At 41.4% G+C, this 13,320-nt stretch overlaps 1 protein-coding gene across 4 annotated transcripts in view; it reads right to left on the reverse strand.

Annotated features, from left to right (window-relative positions):
- Window positions 1-1,931: 1,931 nt before the first annotated feature.
- The window catches only part of FBXW7 (F-box and WD repeat domain containing 7), a 185,333-nt gene continuing 173,944 nt past the window's right edge, over window positions 1,932-13,320 (reverse strand). For all 4 annotated transcript variants that reach the window (XM_075421563.1, XM_075421562.1, XM_075421564.1 and 1 more), the window contains 4 exons: window positions 10,685-10,866; window positions 9,392-9,617; window positions 4,968-5,178; window positions 1,932-3,956 (listed from right to left, as the gene is read on the reverse strand). In XM_075421563.1, the coding sequence (XP_075277678.1) occupies window positions 3,688-3,956; window positions 4,968-5,178; window positions 9,392-9,617; window positions 10,685-10,866 (888 nt within the window). In that variant the 3' untranslated portion in view covers window positions 1,932-3,687. The remainder of the gene's footprint in view (window positions 3,957-4,967; window positions 5,179-9,391; window positions 9,618-10,684; window positions 10,867-13,320) is intronic.

The raw sequence follows: 13,320 nt of genomic DNA on the forward strand, positions 1-13,320 counted from the left end.
CTGTGTTACGGCGAGTAAGTCATCATAAAGGGGGTAATAAAGAGACTGTAAAGAACAACTGCTTGAATAGTTTCTTACAGGTAACGTGTTTCCTACAGGCCCATATTTGAAATTCTGTCACTTCAATAAATGAACAAATTTCTGCTTATCGCGCTATGTTGTTCAGGTGTCTCATCAGCAACATTAATTCCTACAAAACTAAACCGACTTTTCACAAAACAGAAGTCTTTAGAGCGCTAACACAATTAACTTTGTGAAGTTGTTTTATTGAAGAGGAAAAAAAAAATTTTTAAGTACTGTGTTGGTTTCTGTATTTAATGTAAGAGTCTATCGTATCTTGACTTTGCAGCCAACACAATTTTTTTTAAGCTAAATCTTGGATGAAGGAAGCTATAAATGTGGTTTACTTAACGTGTTCCAGTTATTCTGTCTTAATTTGAACATAAGACAGTGTTGGAACTGCACTATCAACTGGAAAACTTCTGAATTCTGGTTAAGCACATTTTGCTCCTGGTCATATTGGCTGCTTAAAGTGTACTTCAACACAGCTTGAACTGATTTGGATTTGTTAAGTCTTCCTCTTCTGTCATCTCGCTCTCCTGCCCCGATTTGTATTCCTGCCCTCCAGCGCAACGCTGTGCAGAAATCTTTCGTTCTCCTGCACCGTCAGGCCAGCGCCTTTGCTCTTTGAAAACTGTTGTCGCAATTTCTACAAATCCTGGAAGAAAATGACATAATCTTGAAGGCTGTTGCTCTTCTGCCCGTGTTACATATTAATGTTGTTACCCTCCTCTTTCCATCCCCTCGCGCGAGCAGCTCAGCCCAGACTGACGTACCTCTGTCATCAGGGCCGGCGAGGCCGGGCCTGCCTCCTCGGCAGAACCGTGTGAAGTCCTAGCAATCTCTCAGCGTCACTTTAGGAGAGGATTAGCTCTTTAATTGTTTTTACATAAGTACCGAGATGATCATAGCTTTTATATGTCAGTGCTTGCTGCAATTTTTTTCCCCTTAAACACCAACCCAGTGAACAGATTTTCACCATTTGTGGCTGCTCAGTCATTTGGTACGGCTTTTTAATCTCTGGAGGCCAGATGGAAGCGTGATCCTTCAGCACTGCTTGTTTTGCATAATGTGGGGATTGGAACTACGTTTCAACAGCACATAGTCATAGATGTGTAAGTATATAAATATTTTTCTTTTCCATCCATGTATTTTCTCTTCTAATGTTCTGGTTTTCTTTAATGAGTTTTCTACAGGGAAAACTGTCAGGAACAAGTAAATGCTATGCCCTGACAGAAGAGTCTGACGCAGAAGCAAGCAGTGATTTTGGCCAAGGAGACTGGTGAGAAGCTGACACTCAAGTGGTACATTCCTGAGACAGCTGATGACCTGCCTTGGTTTCAGGGCACTGATAAAACTGCTCTTGGACTGATCTGGAATGATACGGTGGTTTGTTTTTTTTTTTCCTTTAGAAGCTTTATTTCAAGGTCTCCTACAACCCTAACTTTGATTTTAGTTGTATTAATGGATTTGTTCTCTGCTGTCAGACTGCAATCAATTGATTGAAATCCATAAATAATAAACATCAAGCTTCAATTGAAGATGCAGTAACAAGATGCTATCGGAAGAAGTGTACGTACTTGAGCAGCTTTTTATAGCTAACTCCCTCCAGAGTCAAACGCTGACACGTTCGCAGCAATCGGGAGCCAATGGCTTTCCCGCGTGTGTGTCGGAGCCCACGTGACAGATCCTGTACGGCAACTGAAGGAGAGGGCACCCGTGCACCTGTCTGGGGAAGGGTTATGTAAAAAGTTCTGCCACATATCTTAGCATCCACCAGTAAGCTGAGCAACTTGACCTGCTTTAGCCTTTGTAGGATGTACAATATTAAATTAGCAACAAGAAACAGAAAAAAAAAAAAAAAGACATACTAACATGAAAAAACACATTTTATTGCACTTAAGTTATAAGAAAATAAAATTTCTAAGTGAATCAAACCATAGACACAATCCCTTTAAAGGTTTTCCTCCATGTCAGGTTGTTACATAACTAAAATTAACCAACTGGAATCTGATTGTTTCAAATCAGACTATAAATAAAACAAAACAAAAAAAAAAGGAGGAAAAAAGATCGCCTAGGATACAGTGTTAAACCACTTTCACAGTTCAGCTTGAGTTGTGGCTCTTGGAGAATGAGGCAAACCCTTTGACTCTTTCGTTTCGCGTTTTGTTTGCATGTGACATCTTTACAAAAACTTCAGTTTTTGCTCTGTCAGCTCCTCCCAGCAATAACTGTAACAGTTGTTTTTTTCTCAAATACTGTAAAACACTAAGACTGACCAGCAACTTTATTTTCATTTTTGTATTTTATAGTATTTTTTAAAAATTTTGTCAGTTTTTTACTGTATGTTCATTCCATTCACCACAGCCCTCACAAAGAAAAATTTCCCCACAGAACAGGCTGCAATAGCTTTGTTCTAAGGAATGTGTTTTCATTTTTGCCCAGAAAAAAGAAAATAAGCTTTGCACACACACTCAATTCTTTATTTGCAGGCAAACTTCACTCTTAATTGTCTGAAACTCTTCCACTCTCAGCCTCTTAGAGGCACAGTTGGCTCAAGTTTCAGTGGCAAAAAGTCTTTTTCTGTAACCAAACTAGAGCAAATTTGGAATTCAGTCTGGGACTAAAACGTCACAGCAGAAAAAAAAATAAAAAAAAATAATTTGCTTTTCTTTCTTTCATTTAGCAGCATAAATAAGTTTGGCCACTGGGAATACAGTACAGGGGTGGGACAACAATCCCGTAATTGAAGACCTACTTCTAGCACCAGCATTGCGAATTAAATCCATCAGAGGACTCTCAAAACCCAGGACAACTTGCCACCTCAGAGCAACTTCTGCGTTGAAGAGTGTAGATGGAAGCAACAGTAAATAGATTCAACGGAGGCTAATACTGTGATTGACATTGGCAATGGTTGGCAAAAAAAAGAGGAATAAAAGAAAAAAAAAAGAAAAAGCTCTGATGAAACTGTACAAAACAATTCACAGTAATATTTTAGCTTTTCCACACTAGGAATGGACTCGTTGGTTTTGTTTGCTTTTCTCGTTGCGGATGCTCTCTAGTTTTTGGAAGTCAACCAGTGACTGCTCGCGGAGGTTGGAAGGGACCTCGGGAGGTGCCCGGCCCAACCGCCGGCTCAGAGCGGGGCTACGGGCCAGCGCGTTGCTTGGAGGGGCTGCCGGGACCCCAGGGGTGCACGAGCAGGCTCGCCTGTGCAGCTTCTTTCTTTGTGGTAAAATAACCTGTTAACAAGAACTGTAACAATTTTTTTGTGTTTTTTTCACCTCCGAATGGCTCAAGGAGCAGTTGGAGGGAAATAAAGAAATAATTGCACCTGGTTTCGTTTCAAAAGTCGTATATTTGCAAAGCTGCCCCGGTCAGAAGTGTAGCCTTTTTATGTGACGAGACAGTAAATGCCGCTCTTGTCAGTTATAGTTTGTCGTCTTTGTCTTCTCCTTCGTAGTCTGTAGGTCTTTAGGATCTGTTGCCCCAAGCCAACATCCTGCACCACCAAGGACAAGGGATTTTTTTTCCTTTTTCTTTTTTTTCTTTTTTCTTTTTTTTTTTTCAGGGGGAGGGAAAGGAGAACATCGTCTGTACGTTTGGACAAATTCATCTCTCTGCCCTTCACTTCATATCCACGTCAAAGTCCAACACCAGCAGCTTTGTTTCCTCAGTCCCGTTGCGGCTCCCCACCGCACACACCAGCTTTGTGTTAGAAGCTCTGATCCGCCACACGACGCCTCCGCTGCCCCCGCTCTCCAATGTGACTAGATTTCGGATAAATTCACCCGTTTTCAAGTCCCAAAGTTTTACAGTCCCGTCGTCTGAGCTGGTAATTACAAAGTTCTTGTTGAACTGTAAACAGGTCACAGCACTCTGATGCTTGTTGGGACCTGTAACAGCAAACCAAAGCATTTGCATTTGTAATGAGAAAGCAATGTCAGACAGCCCCGCGTATGAAATAAATACCTCGCTATTTGCATACAGCTTGTTCTACCTAGACGTGTTCACTCAGCTTCTGTGCGTTAAAAGCTACGAAGCCTTTCTGTGCTTTCAGAAAGTGAATACAGGCATAGAAAACCCCTCAGTGTTTCCCCTGTTACAGTGATCTCCTCTTGTTGTAAGCGAGCAGGGGGGCAGGTGTGCGCTCAGACACTCATGCAAACGGACTTCACCACCCAGGAGGAGGTGACCGCTGTGAGCCTCTGTCTCCAAGACCCTCTGAAGTGTTGTTATGAGAATACTCTATCAGTAAATATTGACAGCTACATATTAATACATAAACATATACTGTTAAAACAGCAGAGTCTGCTTTACAGTGAAATTTAATCTTCTGCTCCAGCCAGCGATGCTGCGTATGATATATGGGAATGATGTAAGACTTTTCGGGGGGGGGGGGGGAACAACCCAGTGTGTTGTGCATGGTGCCTGAGTAACTGTCAGAACGGAAATGGAAATCTTTCTTCTTACTGAAATAAAGCATCTTCCACTCATTTCTCTTGATTTATCGCAACAGACAGCGTAGTTTGCCTCCCGATCCAATTAATCAGTAGGCTTTGAAACAGCCAAGTGACCCCTAAATAAATACATTGACTGACTGTTTTGAGATGTCATTTCCTACATATTTCTGTGGCTTATTAGGCTAATATACCTGTAGCAAATTGCTATCAGTCCAGACCATCTGCCTTTCATAATAGGCAAGTGATTTGAATAGATTAGCTTAAATACATTTTGTTCTTCTAATTCAGAGAAAGATCATACAGCTGCCATCAGAACAATATTTAAGTTGTAAGTGGTTTGTGCTTGTTTCTTTGGATGTCACTATTTTAAAGCTTTTTTATATAGACTCTGCAGCACAGGTTACGGCAGGCAGCTGGATTTACATGAAGGTAGTTTAAGCTCACCTTGCAATGTCTGTAAACATTGTCCTGTTTTAATGTCCCAGATTTTGACTGTAGAATCGGCATTCCCAGACACGAGAATATTGTCCTTCAGTTCCATTCCACTGGTGAGAGACTGGTGGCCTGTTAGCGTGTGAATGCAGTTGCCTGTCTCCACATCCCAAACTCGGATGGAAGTGTCAAGAGATCCGCTCACCACATGGACACCATCGAACTACAAGAAAGGTAAATCTATTACAAACAATTACATTGGGATCTTACGCAGAGGCTACTAAGCACTAGTTCACTAAAGGCAATGTTAGATTCTATATATATTCAGAAACTGCATTACAAAGTAAGAATTCAGTCTAAGCAGAGACGACCACGACTGATGCAGAGCAGGTGCTTCACGCTCAGTGTAACAGACGTGGGGCAGGAGCTACGCAGCGCGAGGAGAAAGACTCTGAGCCCCTGGTCTTTTAAATATAATGCAGCTCTCTGGAACGCAGCCAAATCCTGACTGTACTGCAGCGTGCAGCAGTAGGAGAACGTTGCTTTCCTAATAAAGACGTTAACAAGCCAAACTTGCTTTTCACAAGTCAGAGGGACTTTAAGCTGGAGAAGGGCAACAACATTAATCCAGAACCATCTACACAGAGGCAAAACCATAGAAATATGGAAGGAACGGAATTGAGAAAATCTGGGTTTAGCCATTTTATAATCATAATTGTGTGCAGTAAGGAACTTTAACTTCCTAGTCATTGTTGGGAAAGGTATACAGGCTAATGCAGATGTCCACATTTTTGGATTTTCTGAGCTGAGAAAATAAAAATATGCAGAACATGAACATGGAGAGAAATTAGCTCAGAGATGAGACACTTTTGACCAAGAGGACTGAACATGTAGAGAATACAAAGGTGGGAAGTAACTTGTGTGACAGTGACAATGACATAAGAGTCCAGACTTCTCAAAAAAAGGAAGGAAAAAGAGCCACAGAATAAAACCAGTGGGCTTCGAGGAGGAATACTTCAATAAATCGGGCCTTCCTTTCCATGAGGTTTTTATACATCTGTTCTCTGAGGGGAAGAAGAGTTCAGGGGAGTTGGCACTTTCTTAAAGACACAAACTATCCTTGTGTGAAGGAACGATAGGAAGTGTAGTAAATTACCAAGACCCACTTGGCTAAAGCACAAGGAATTGTACGAAAAGTAGAAACTAGATCAATAGATGTATTTAAAAGAGCACACTGGGACAAAATCAGAAAGGCAGGGCACAAAACAAGATAAAAACTAGCAAGAGCCGTTAAGGGTGATAAAACACTATTCTGTTTAAAAAAAACAAGGCGGCGGCCAAAATAGAAGAGCTCATTTATGCTGCAGGGGAAGGAAACACCACGCGAGGCCAGCTATTTAACTTCGTTTCCTTCAGTCCTCAGCCATCTGAGTGTAGGCTCACAGCACTGACACCACTGGCAGCTGAGTACAAGCGTTCGCTAGAATGGGGAAAACCCCCCCCCATAAGGCAAGTTGTTTAAGACAAGCGCAGAGACATCTGCTGCTGTCTTTGAGAACGCGCGGCAGACAGACAAGGTTTCCGATGGCAATTACAATTCCTTATTGAAGGAGATGATGAGGTGAGATGGGGAACTGGGGATCAGTCGGCCTAACTTCAGTCTCCAGAAGGAACTAACGGATAATCAATGCCCTGCGCAATGTGGTAAGCAGCAGCAAACATAGATTTCTGGGAAAATGATCTTAACGAATGAGATGATTGTTTTTTTTCTGTGACGCAGTGAAAAGCCATGTGAAACAGCAGATGTCTTCGTTGTATTTTCACAAAGCTGGTGGCAAATTTGACATGGGGATACTATCCCGTTCAGAACTTTGTTCCCAGCATTATTAGAGATACCAGAAAGAGTTCTTCAGGGACTGGCATTCAGTACTTTCATTAGGATTTGGGTGCCGTTTGAAATGGTAGAACTGACCCAAAGCAAAGAGTGTAAAAGTCAAGAGAAAACTGTGAAGCTCTGAGCTTGGCAGGGAATGAATGAAGGTACAGCTGCAGCCTGGGAGAATGAAGGCTGGGCACGAGTCTTCGCTGCAGCTCAGGCAACCCGACACGACTTGTGGACTGACTGCTGCCTAACAATGGCAAAGAACCCAATTAAGGGAACTCAAGCATCTGAGGCTGCTGCTTTTTATAAAACCTGCAGAAAACAGACATTGTAGATCTCTACAGTCAAACGTGGTTGAGCATGGCACCTAGGTGCAAAAGAATGTAGAGCGACTGGCACATAGGGACTGCTTATCTGCAGTACGCATTTCTGGCGACAATATACTGAAAAAAGACACTCTGGTATTTGAAATAGTGGTACGCTATACCAGGCACATAAAATAACTTTTCACTTCCAGTAAGCGTTGATTAAGACTTTGAATGGAATTCCGCATCCTGTTTTGGGTACCCTGCTTTCAAAAGAGAATGTGAACTACTTTGAGTTCAGATAAAAGGAGTGCTATGTAGCCCAGCAGACTCACTGGAGGGAAACACTACAGCATGTTTTTCTTTGCTAAACAGTACTAAACCAGGCTGATGTAACAAATTTTGAATTCTTTCCCTCCTTCCCACAGATTGTATTCCAAGTACCTAAGGTATTCAGAAAGAGAGCTTTAAGGCTGGGCAGCAAGACAAACTTTACTCTGATACTGCTATAGTCTAACAGACAACGGTTTGGATCAGTGGTTGAGCTGTTATCCGTGAACCCTGAGGATCTGTGGATTACTTCAAAGGCAGCTATGAAAGAGTAAGAAAACACAACACGGTCAGTAGTCCTTAATTGCCGCATAAGGATCTCTGGAAAATGTTAAGGAGTCTACAAATGGGGAAATACTGGGGTGTAACAGGATCTGCCGTGGACAGGCTGGTTGTTCAGCCTCATTATTCAACTGATGGGAGTTCTGCTGTTTGGGGTTGTTTCAGGCCAAAGGGCAGGAGCTCACCAGGCAATTTTAAAGAATCTTTCTGCCCTAAAACTGTAAGCACCTGTAGCCTCCTGCCCCCTAGAAATTTGTTTCAGAATGCCAAGTTCTGTTACAGGGTGTAAATAATACCGGTATGTAACATAACCCAATTATTCAATCCATTATTACTGCAGTATCAGAGCAAGACATGAATATTCATAAGCCAAAACACGAGCCACTGGTGAAGGTAAGGCAGAATAACATACACTGTTCCCAAACTGCCCTAGATGAAATACAACCTTCAGAATATTTTTGAGAGGCAGGTAGGTAGTACAGCATTTTTGACTTGCTTGCCGCTTGTTTAGAGAACACTCCTCAGCATATGCATGGAAGAGGAGGGCTGGAGGTTTTTGATAAATTTTACTACATATTTTGCAAAATGAAACCAATTAGGTATTTTGTTCATATTTTATCTATTATGGCGAGATGCACCTTATGGAAGATACACTGTAGGAAAAATGTCTCTAGCACTGAGCTTCACCTTCTGAGCCACAAACCAGAGTAGTTACACGCCGAATGCAATTTCCTGATTTTGAACTGTCTTTGTGAATTTCTTTTTCAAGTCCTGCCAGATTGTGGTGAGAACAGGCACAAGCATGAAATTAATTTCTTCGCCTTTCAACGCCTGGAAGTGATGCGCTGACTCCATGAATGAACAAGATGATCTTTTAGGTTAGTCAGGGTAAGGGGAGTCCACATGAGGTCCATGTGTGTCTTTGCCAGCTTCATTCTGATGAGCAGTCGGGTGACTGGCAGGCAGCAGAGCCGTGCCACGGAGCAGTACCGTAATAACCTGCACCCACAACACCACCTCTCTGTTGACAAAGCCTCCCGGTTGTAGATCTGGCCTCTACTCAGAGAAGAGGAAGTAGAAGGCTGGAGATTTACATCGGAACATTAAAATTTTAGGTTCAGCCTTACTGAGAATTACAGATTGGAACTGGAAGATGGGACTACAAAATAAGAATAAACAGATCTGCATAATTCAGAACATTAATCCAGTGGGGTTCCTGGGCACACTTTCCATTACTGTATCATCTGATTTATTTAAAACAGTTAAATTTAGAATGTCTTCAGGGAAAGCACAAACATAGCTCCAAAATACATGCAAGATTTCAGAAAAATCACAACAAACCAGAAACAACCCAAGCAACCCAGGAAACTGCTTAACTTGCTGGGATAGAGACTTGGGCTTTATTGTACTGGGTGTTTTAAAAAAAATGCTCCTCTTAAAAAAAAATCTCAGTTTCTGAATTAAGAAAACTTATAACTAGCTTAACAAAATGAAAGAAGGGACTGTCACAGATGCGTCTATATTCTTGTAGCCTGTATAATTCTGGAGTAGGTACCCACAATTTAATAAACAAGGTGAAATACAGTGACTTTAAATGTTACGTAAGGAGACCAAAGCAGCAGATGAAAATCGCATACCTGTAATGAGTAGACTCTGTTGGTATGCCCTTGCAGTGTATGCAGACAGGTCTCTGTCTCTGGATCCCACACTTTGACCATAAAATCATATGCACCACTTACAACTCTTCTGCCATCATACTGAACGCACCGAACTGCAGCTACGTGGCCCATCAGAACGTGCAAACACTGGCCCGTCTCTATGTCCCAAACTCTCAGTGTAGCATCTCGAGACCCACTGACCACCCTGGAGGAACAAGAAAACCCCTCCTGTACTTAGCATCGGACATAAAAATATTAAAACAATTAGACTTGGGTACAAATCGGTTATGAGTTGTAATTGGGGACATTCAATAGCACTAGTCCATGAGCCACCAAAGATCTGGTTTTGCATAACATTTTATTGGGATCACAAATGACTCGTGTGTTTTTCTTCCTTGTTCTATTCACCTCCTCAGGATCTGTCGATTTGATGTAATTAGCAATCAGTATTTAAAAAGGCACTTCATTCCTCAACGGCAAAACGATGCCGTGAGAAATTATGTAGACTGTTGTATCTATCTATGAAAGCTTACGAATATGCTGAGCTCCAGCCAGTGCTGTGAGCATTCTGTTTTAATGACTGAGTTAATGAATTATAACAATTAAACAAAGAGGACCTTTAGAAGTTTTACTTTTAGTAAAGTAACAGTTATTTTGCTTCATTTTTTTCAGTTTATACTTCTAGAAGCTTTTTTAGGCAAGAACAGAAATGAGGACTTAATATTAATGGAATTGATAAAGAAAAACTCATTCTTCAACAAAGAAGAAATGCAACCAACAGGCACGCTGTGAGCAGCTCCACACCACAGCCAAGTAAAAGAGCTCTGCCAATGCTTGTTGAGTCAAGACATGGTTTACTATTGCAGAAGTTGTGATATAATCAGTTAAAATTTAAATAAAATACTGCAATGACGATACTTAAAAAGTCATTCTGTAAAATCAGTAAACGTTTATAGCATTGACAAAAAAATTATTCAGAGTGTGGGGGACTGGATCACAGTGTAACAAAGAACTGGTGTTGAAATAACGTAGAATGTGACTTGTATAAAGTACATGACTCAATTTTCTGTTCTGTAATTAGTACTCTATTGCTTTTGCTTCTATTAATCATCTCTTCCCTTGTGCTGATTTATATAGTTTACTTTGAATGCTCTGCCTGGTTTGTATTTCGCTCCGTGTTGGATGAGGTGCCCAAGTTTGACAAGCATTTGGTGTGCACGCAGCTGGAAGCTACAAGCCAGGCGGTGGCTGTGGCTTTGGACAGAGCCTCACCTTTTCTCATGGAGGTGCATGCAGCGCACGGTGGAGGTGTGTCCGTACAAGGTGTGTATGCATTCTCCCGTCTCAGCATTCCAGACTTTCAACGTTCGGTCTGTAGATCCACTGATGATGATATTGTCCCTCATCTGCGAGGACCAGACTCCGCCCGTGTGCCCAACCAGTGTTCTCAAACACTGAAAAGAAATGGTTTGCTTCGTTACCCTTTCGACAGAGCTGAAAGGAAACTTAAGACAAAGGAATCTAGGTGCTAACAGCAGTCTCCTGCAGCAAGAGCCAGAAGACCCCCGGAGACGGCTCTGTGACGGAACTGAAAAATCCCACCTTTTAGAAAATACTCATCAAATTTCCCCCTCCACTGTCGGTACTTCGACTACGAGGAATTTTTCCCTATAATCTTCCCCTTGTGGTGTGGAGCTGCTCACAGCGTGAGCAAGACCCCTCTAGAAAGATGCTCCATGAAGATTCTGCATTTACATTAACAACATGATCTCTTGGTGGTAAAACTACTGTTTTCTGTTTATCCAAGAAAACTCCGCATTCTGTAGGCCGTAGCTACAGCATCAATACTGCAAAATCACGTTTCAAACCTTCTTCAACCTTCCCTGTTGCCCAGCAGAGAATCCCACGCTACCTAAGCGCAGCCCACCTCCTTTGATTCCAAATGTATGGCGTGACGTCTCACCAAGCAGAGACAGTGTTTGCTCACACCCACTTCTGTAAAACCCCCGTTGCTCCAGAACAGTGACTCGTCTCCGTCTCTCAGCCCCTACTCCTTACGAGTACCGACTATGCATGCTTTCTCACAGGCAGCAGTAAGTGCTAATTAGCAGAGAAGAAGAGATCCTTGCAAGACCCCTCTAGAAAGATGCTCCATGAAGATTCTGCATTTACATTAACAACATGATCTCTACAATTGCCCACTGTCTAACCCATTTAAATATGTGCCATGTTGATTTTTGCATTGCTCTATTTTCTTCAGTCATGTCACGGGGCTACATTCTTGCAGTGCACATAGCCATCTATTTCTGCACTAGTATTTTTATCAGTCAAACCTGCAACTGCATGAGAAAAGAGGTCAAGACAGTTTTATGATCTCTTTTTCTGTAATCTAATGCTAAGTGGCATTAATTGCCGTGGCCTTCCTTTCACTGTTAGTTGACTCCTCTTGCCGTAGTCCAGTATTTTTTATCTGAGATAATGTATCCTAAGTACCCAGCCTTTCAGTTTACTCCAGTTAAATACTGCCACGTTTTAGCTTTCTGGCCATCCTTTGGATCTTCTCCTTGTGCTTCTACCTTTTGAAAAAAACACCCGATTTTACTCCACAGGTTACTTTAGAAAAAAATCATCAAATACAGATTATCTGCATCAACTGTAATACGAAAAATGGTAACTTTGGTAGTTGTTAACATCCTTGTGAGTTCCTGCTGCAATGAAGTGTTCTGTTTCCACTGCATGCTGTATTTCCATCACATGAATTTTCTCCCCAAGTCAGTCGTTTTTCTCCATCAGTAACAGTATCCTAATTTCTGTTGTTAATATCCTGTTCTTTCTAACATCCTTGAAAATGCCTTGCTTTTTTGCTGTACACGGATTTCCTGTTCTTTAACATTTTTAACCAGTCGTCTGCAATTCCTGGTTCCTAGCTTAATTCACCGCTATCAAATCCATCTTTTTCAGTTCATAGCTCCTACTCACTTTTACAGCTCCCCCTTTTTTCAAAATTTTAACCAATTTGCTCATATTTTAAGAAATCATCCTTCTGAAGCAGTAACAACACAGAATACTTATTTTGGGCTTCACATCTGTCAAGGGGATTATTTAGTCATGTTCATTTGAAAAAACCAACCTTTAGGGCTTTTTTGTTTTATTAATTCCTTCAGCCCAGTGAGCATGAGGGCTGATACAGCACTATTCCATCTTTCATATACAATTTTTGGCTCTCTTAAAGGCGCGGGATAAATGGTCACACTAGGATTTGTAATTACTTTCCAAAAGTTACTGAATATGAATTGTTAAATCATGCTACTACGATCAGTTTTGTATATTTAAAGGAATATCTTGCTTCTGAGAGGGTGGTACGTACAAAGGAAGTATTTTTTGTTTCAGGCTGCCCTTTTCAATTAAAAAATGTAAATTTCAGTATGGGTTCCTTCATTAGACAGTTTGTTGTAGGGAAGCCAACAGAGGCAGGGTGAGGCTGCCTATTGCTTTTAGCTTTGTTCTTCCCCACAGCAGTATTTACAATCCCATCAAGGATCTCTGAGGCATGCAAAGACAAATGCTCAATGCATTCAGCTTCAATACTATAAAGTAGATACTTTTTACATCTTAAATGTTATCCTCAATATCTGTCCTGTTGTTCACGTAACTGTATCATTAAAACAAAGCTAAGTACGCACAATACTAGTCTAGAAGGAATAAAGTACTGTTTCCCTGAGGCCTCTTCTATATCCTTGAGCATGGTCAGTCAGTCACCTGAAAAAAAATGTATCTGTGTGCTGAGTAGCTGTGATGTTCTAATGTGAGTGAAATGTTCAGTACTGTCTTTTTGATTGCACATATTGTTTTGCTTCTCTAAGCCAAAATTAAATGATTTAAGCTTATTAAATTCCTGCCTGAGCTAG

The sequence above is a fragment of the Opisthocomus hoazin genome, chromosome 5, assembly GCF_030867145.1.
Source record: "Opisthocomus hoazin isolate bOpiHoa1 chromosome 5, bOpiHoa1.hap1, whole genome shotgun sequence".
Classification (NCBI taxonomy): Eukaryota; Metazoa; Chordata; class Aves; order Opisthocomiformes; family Opisthocomidae; genus Opisthocomus; species Opisthocomus hoazin.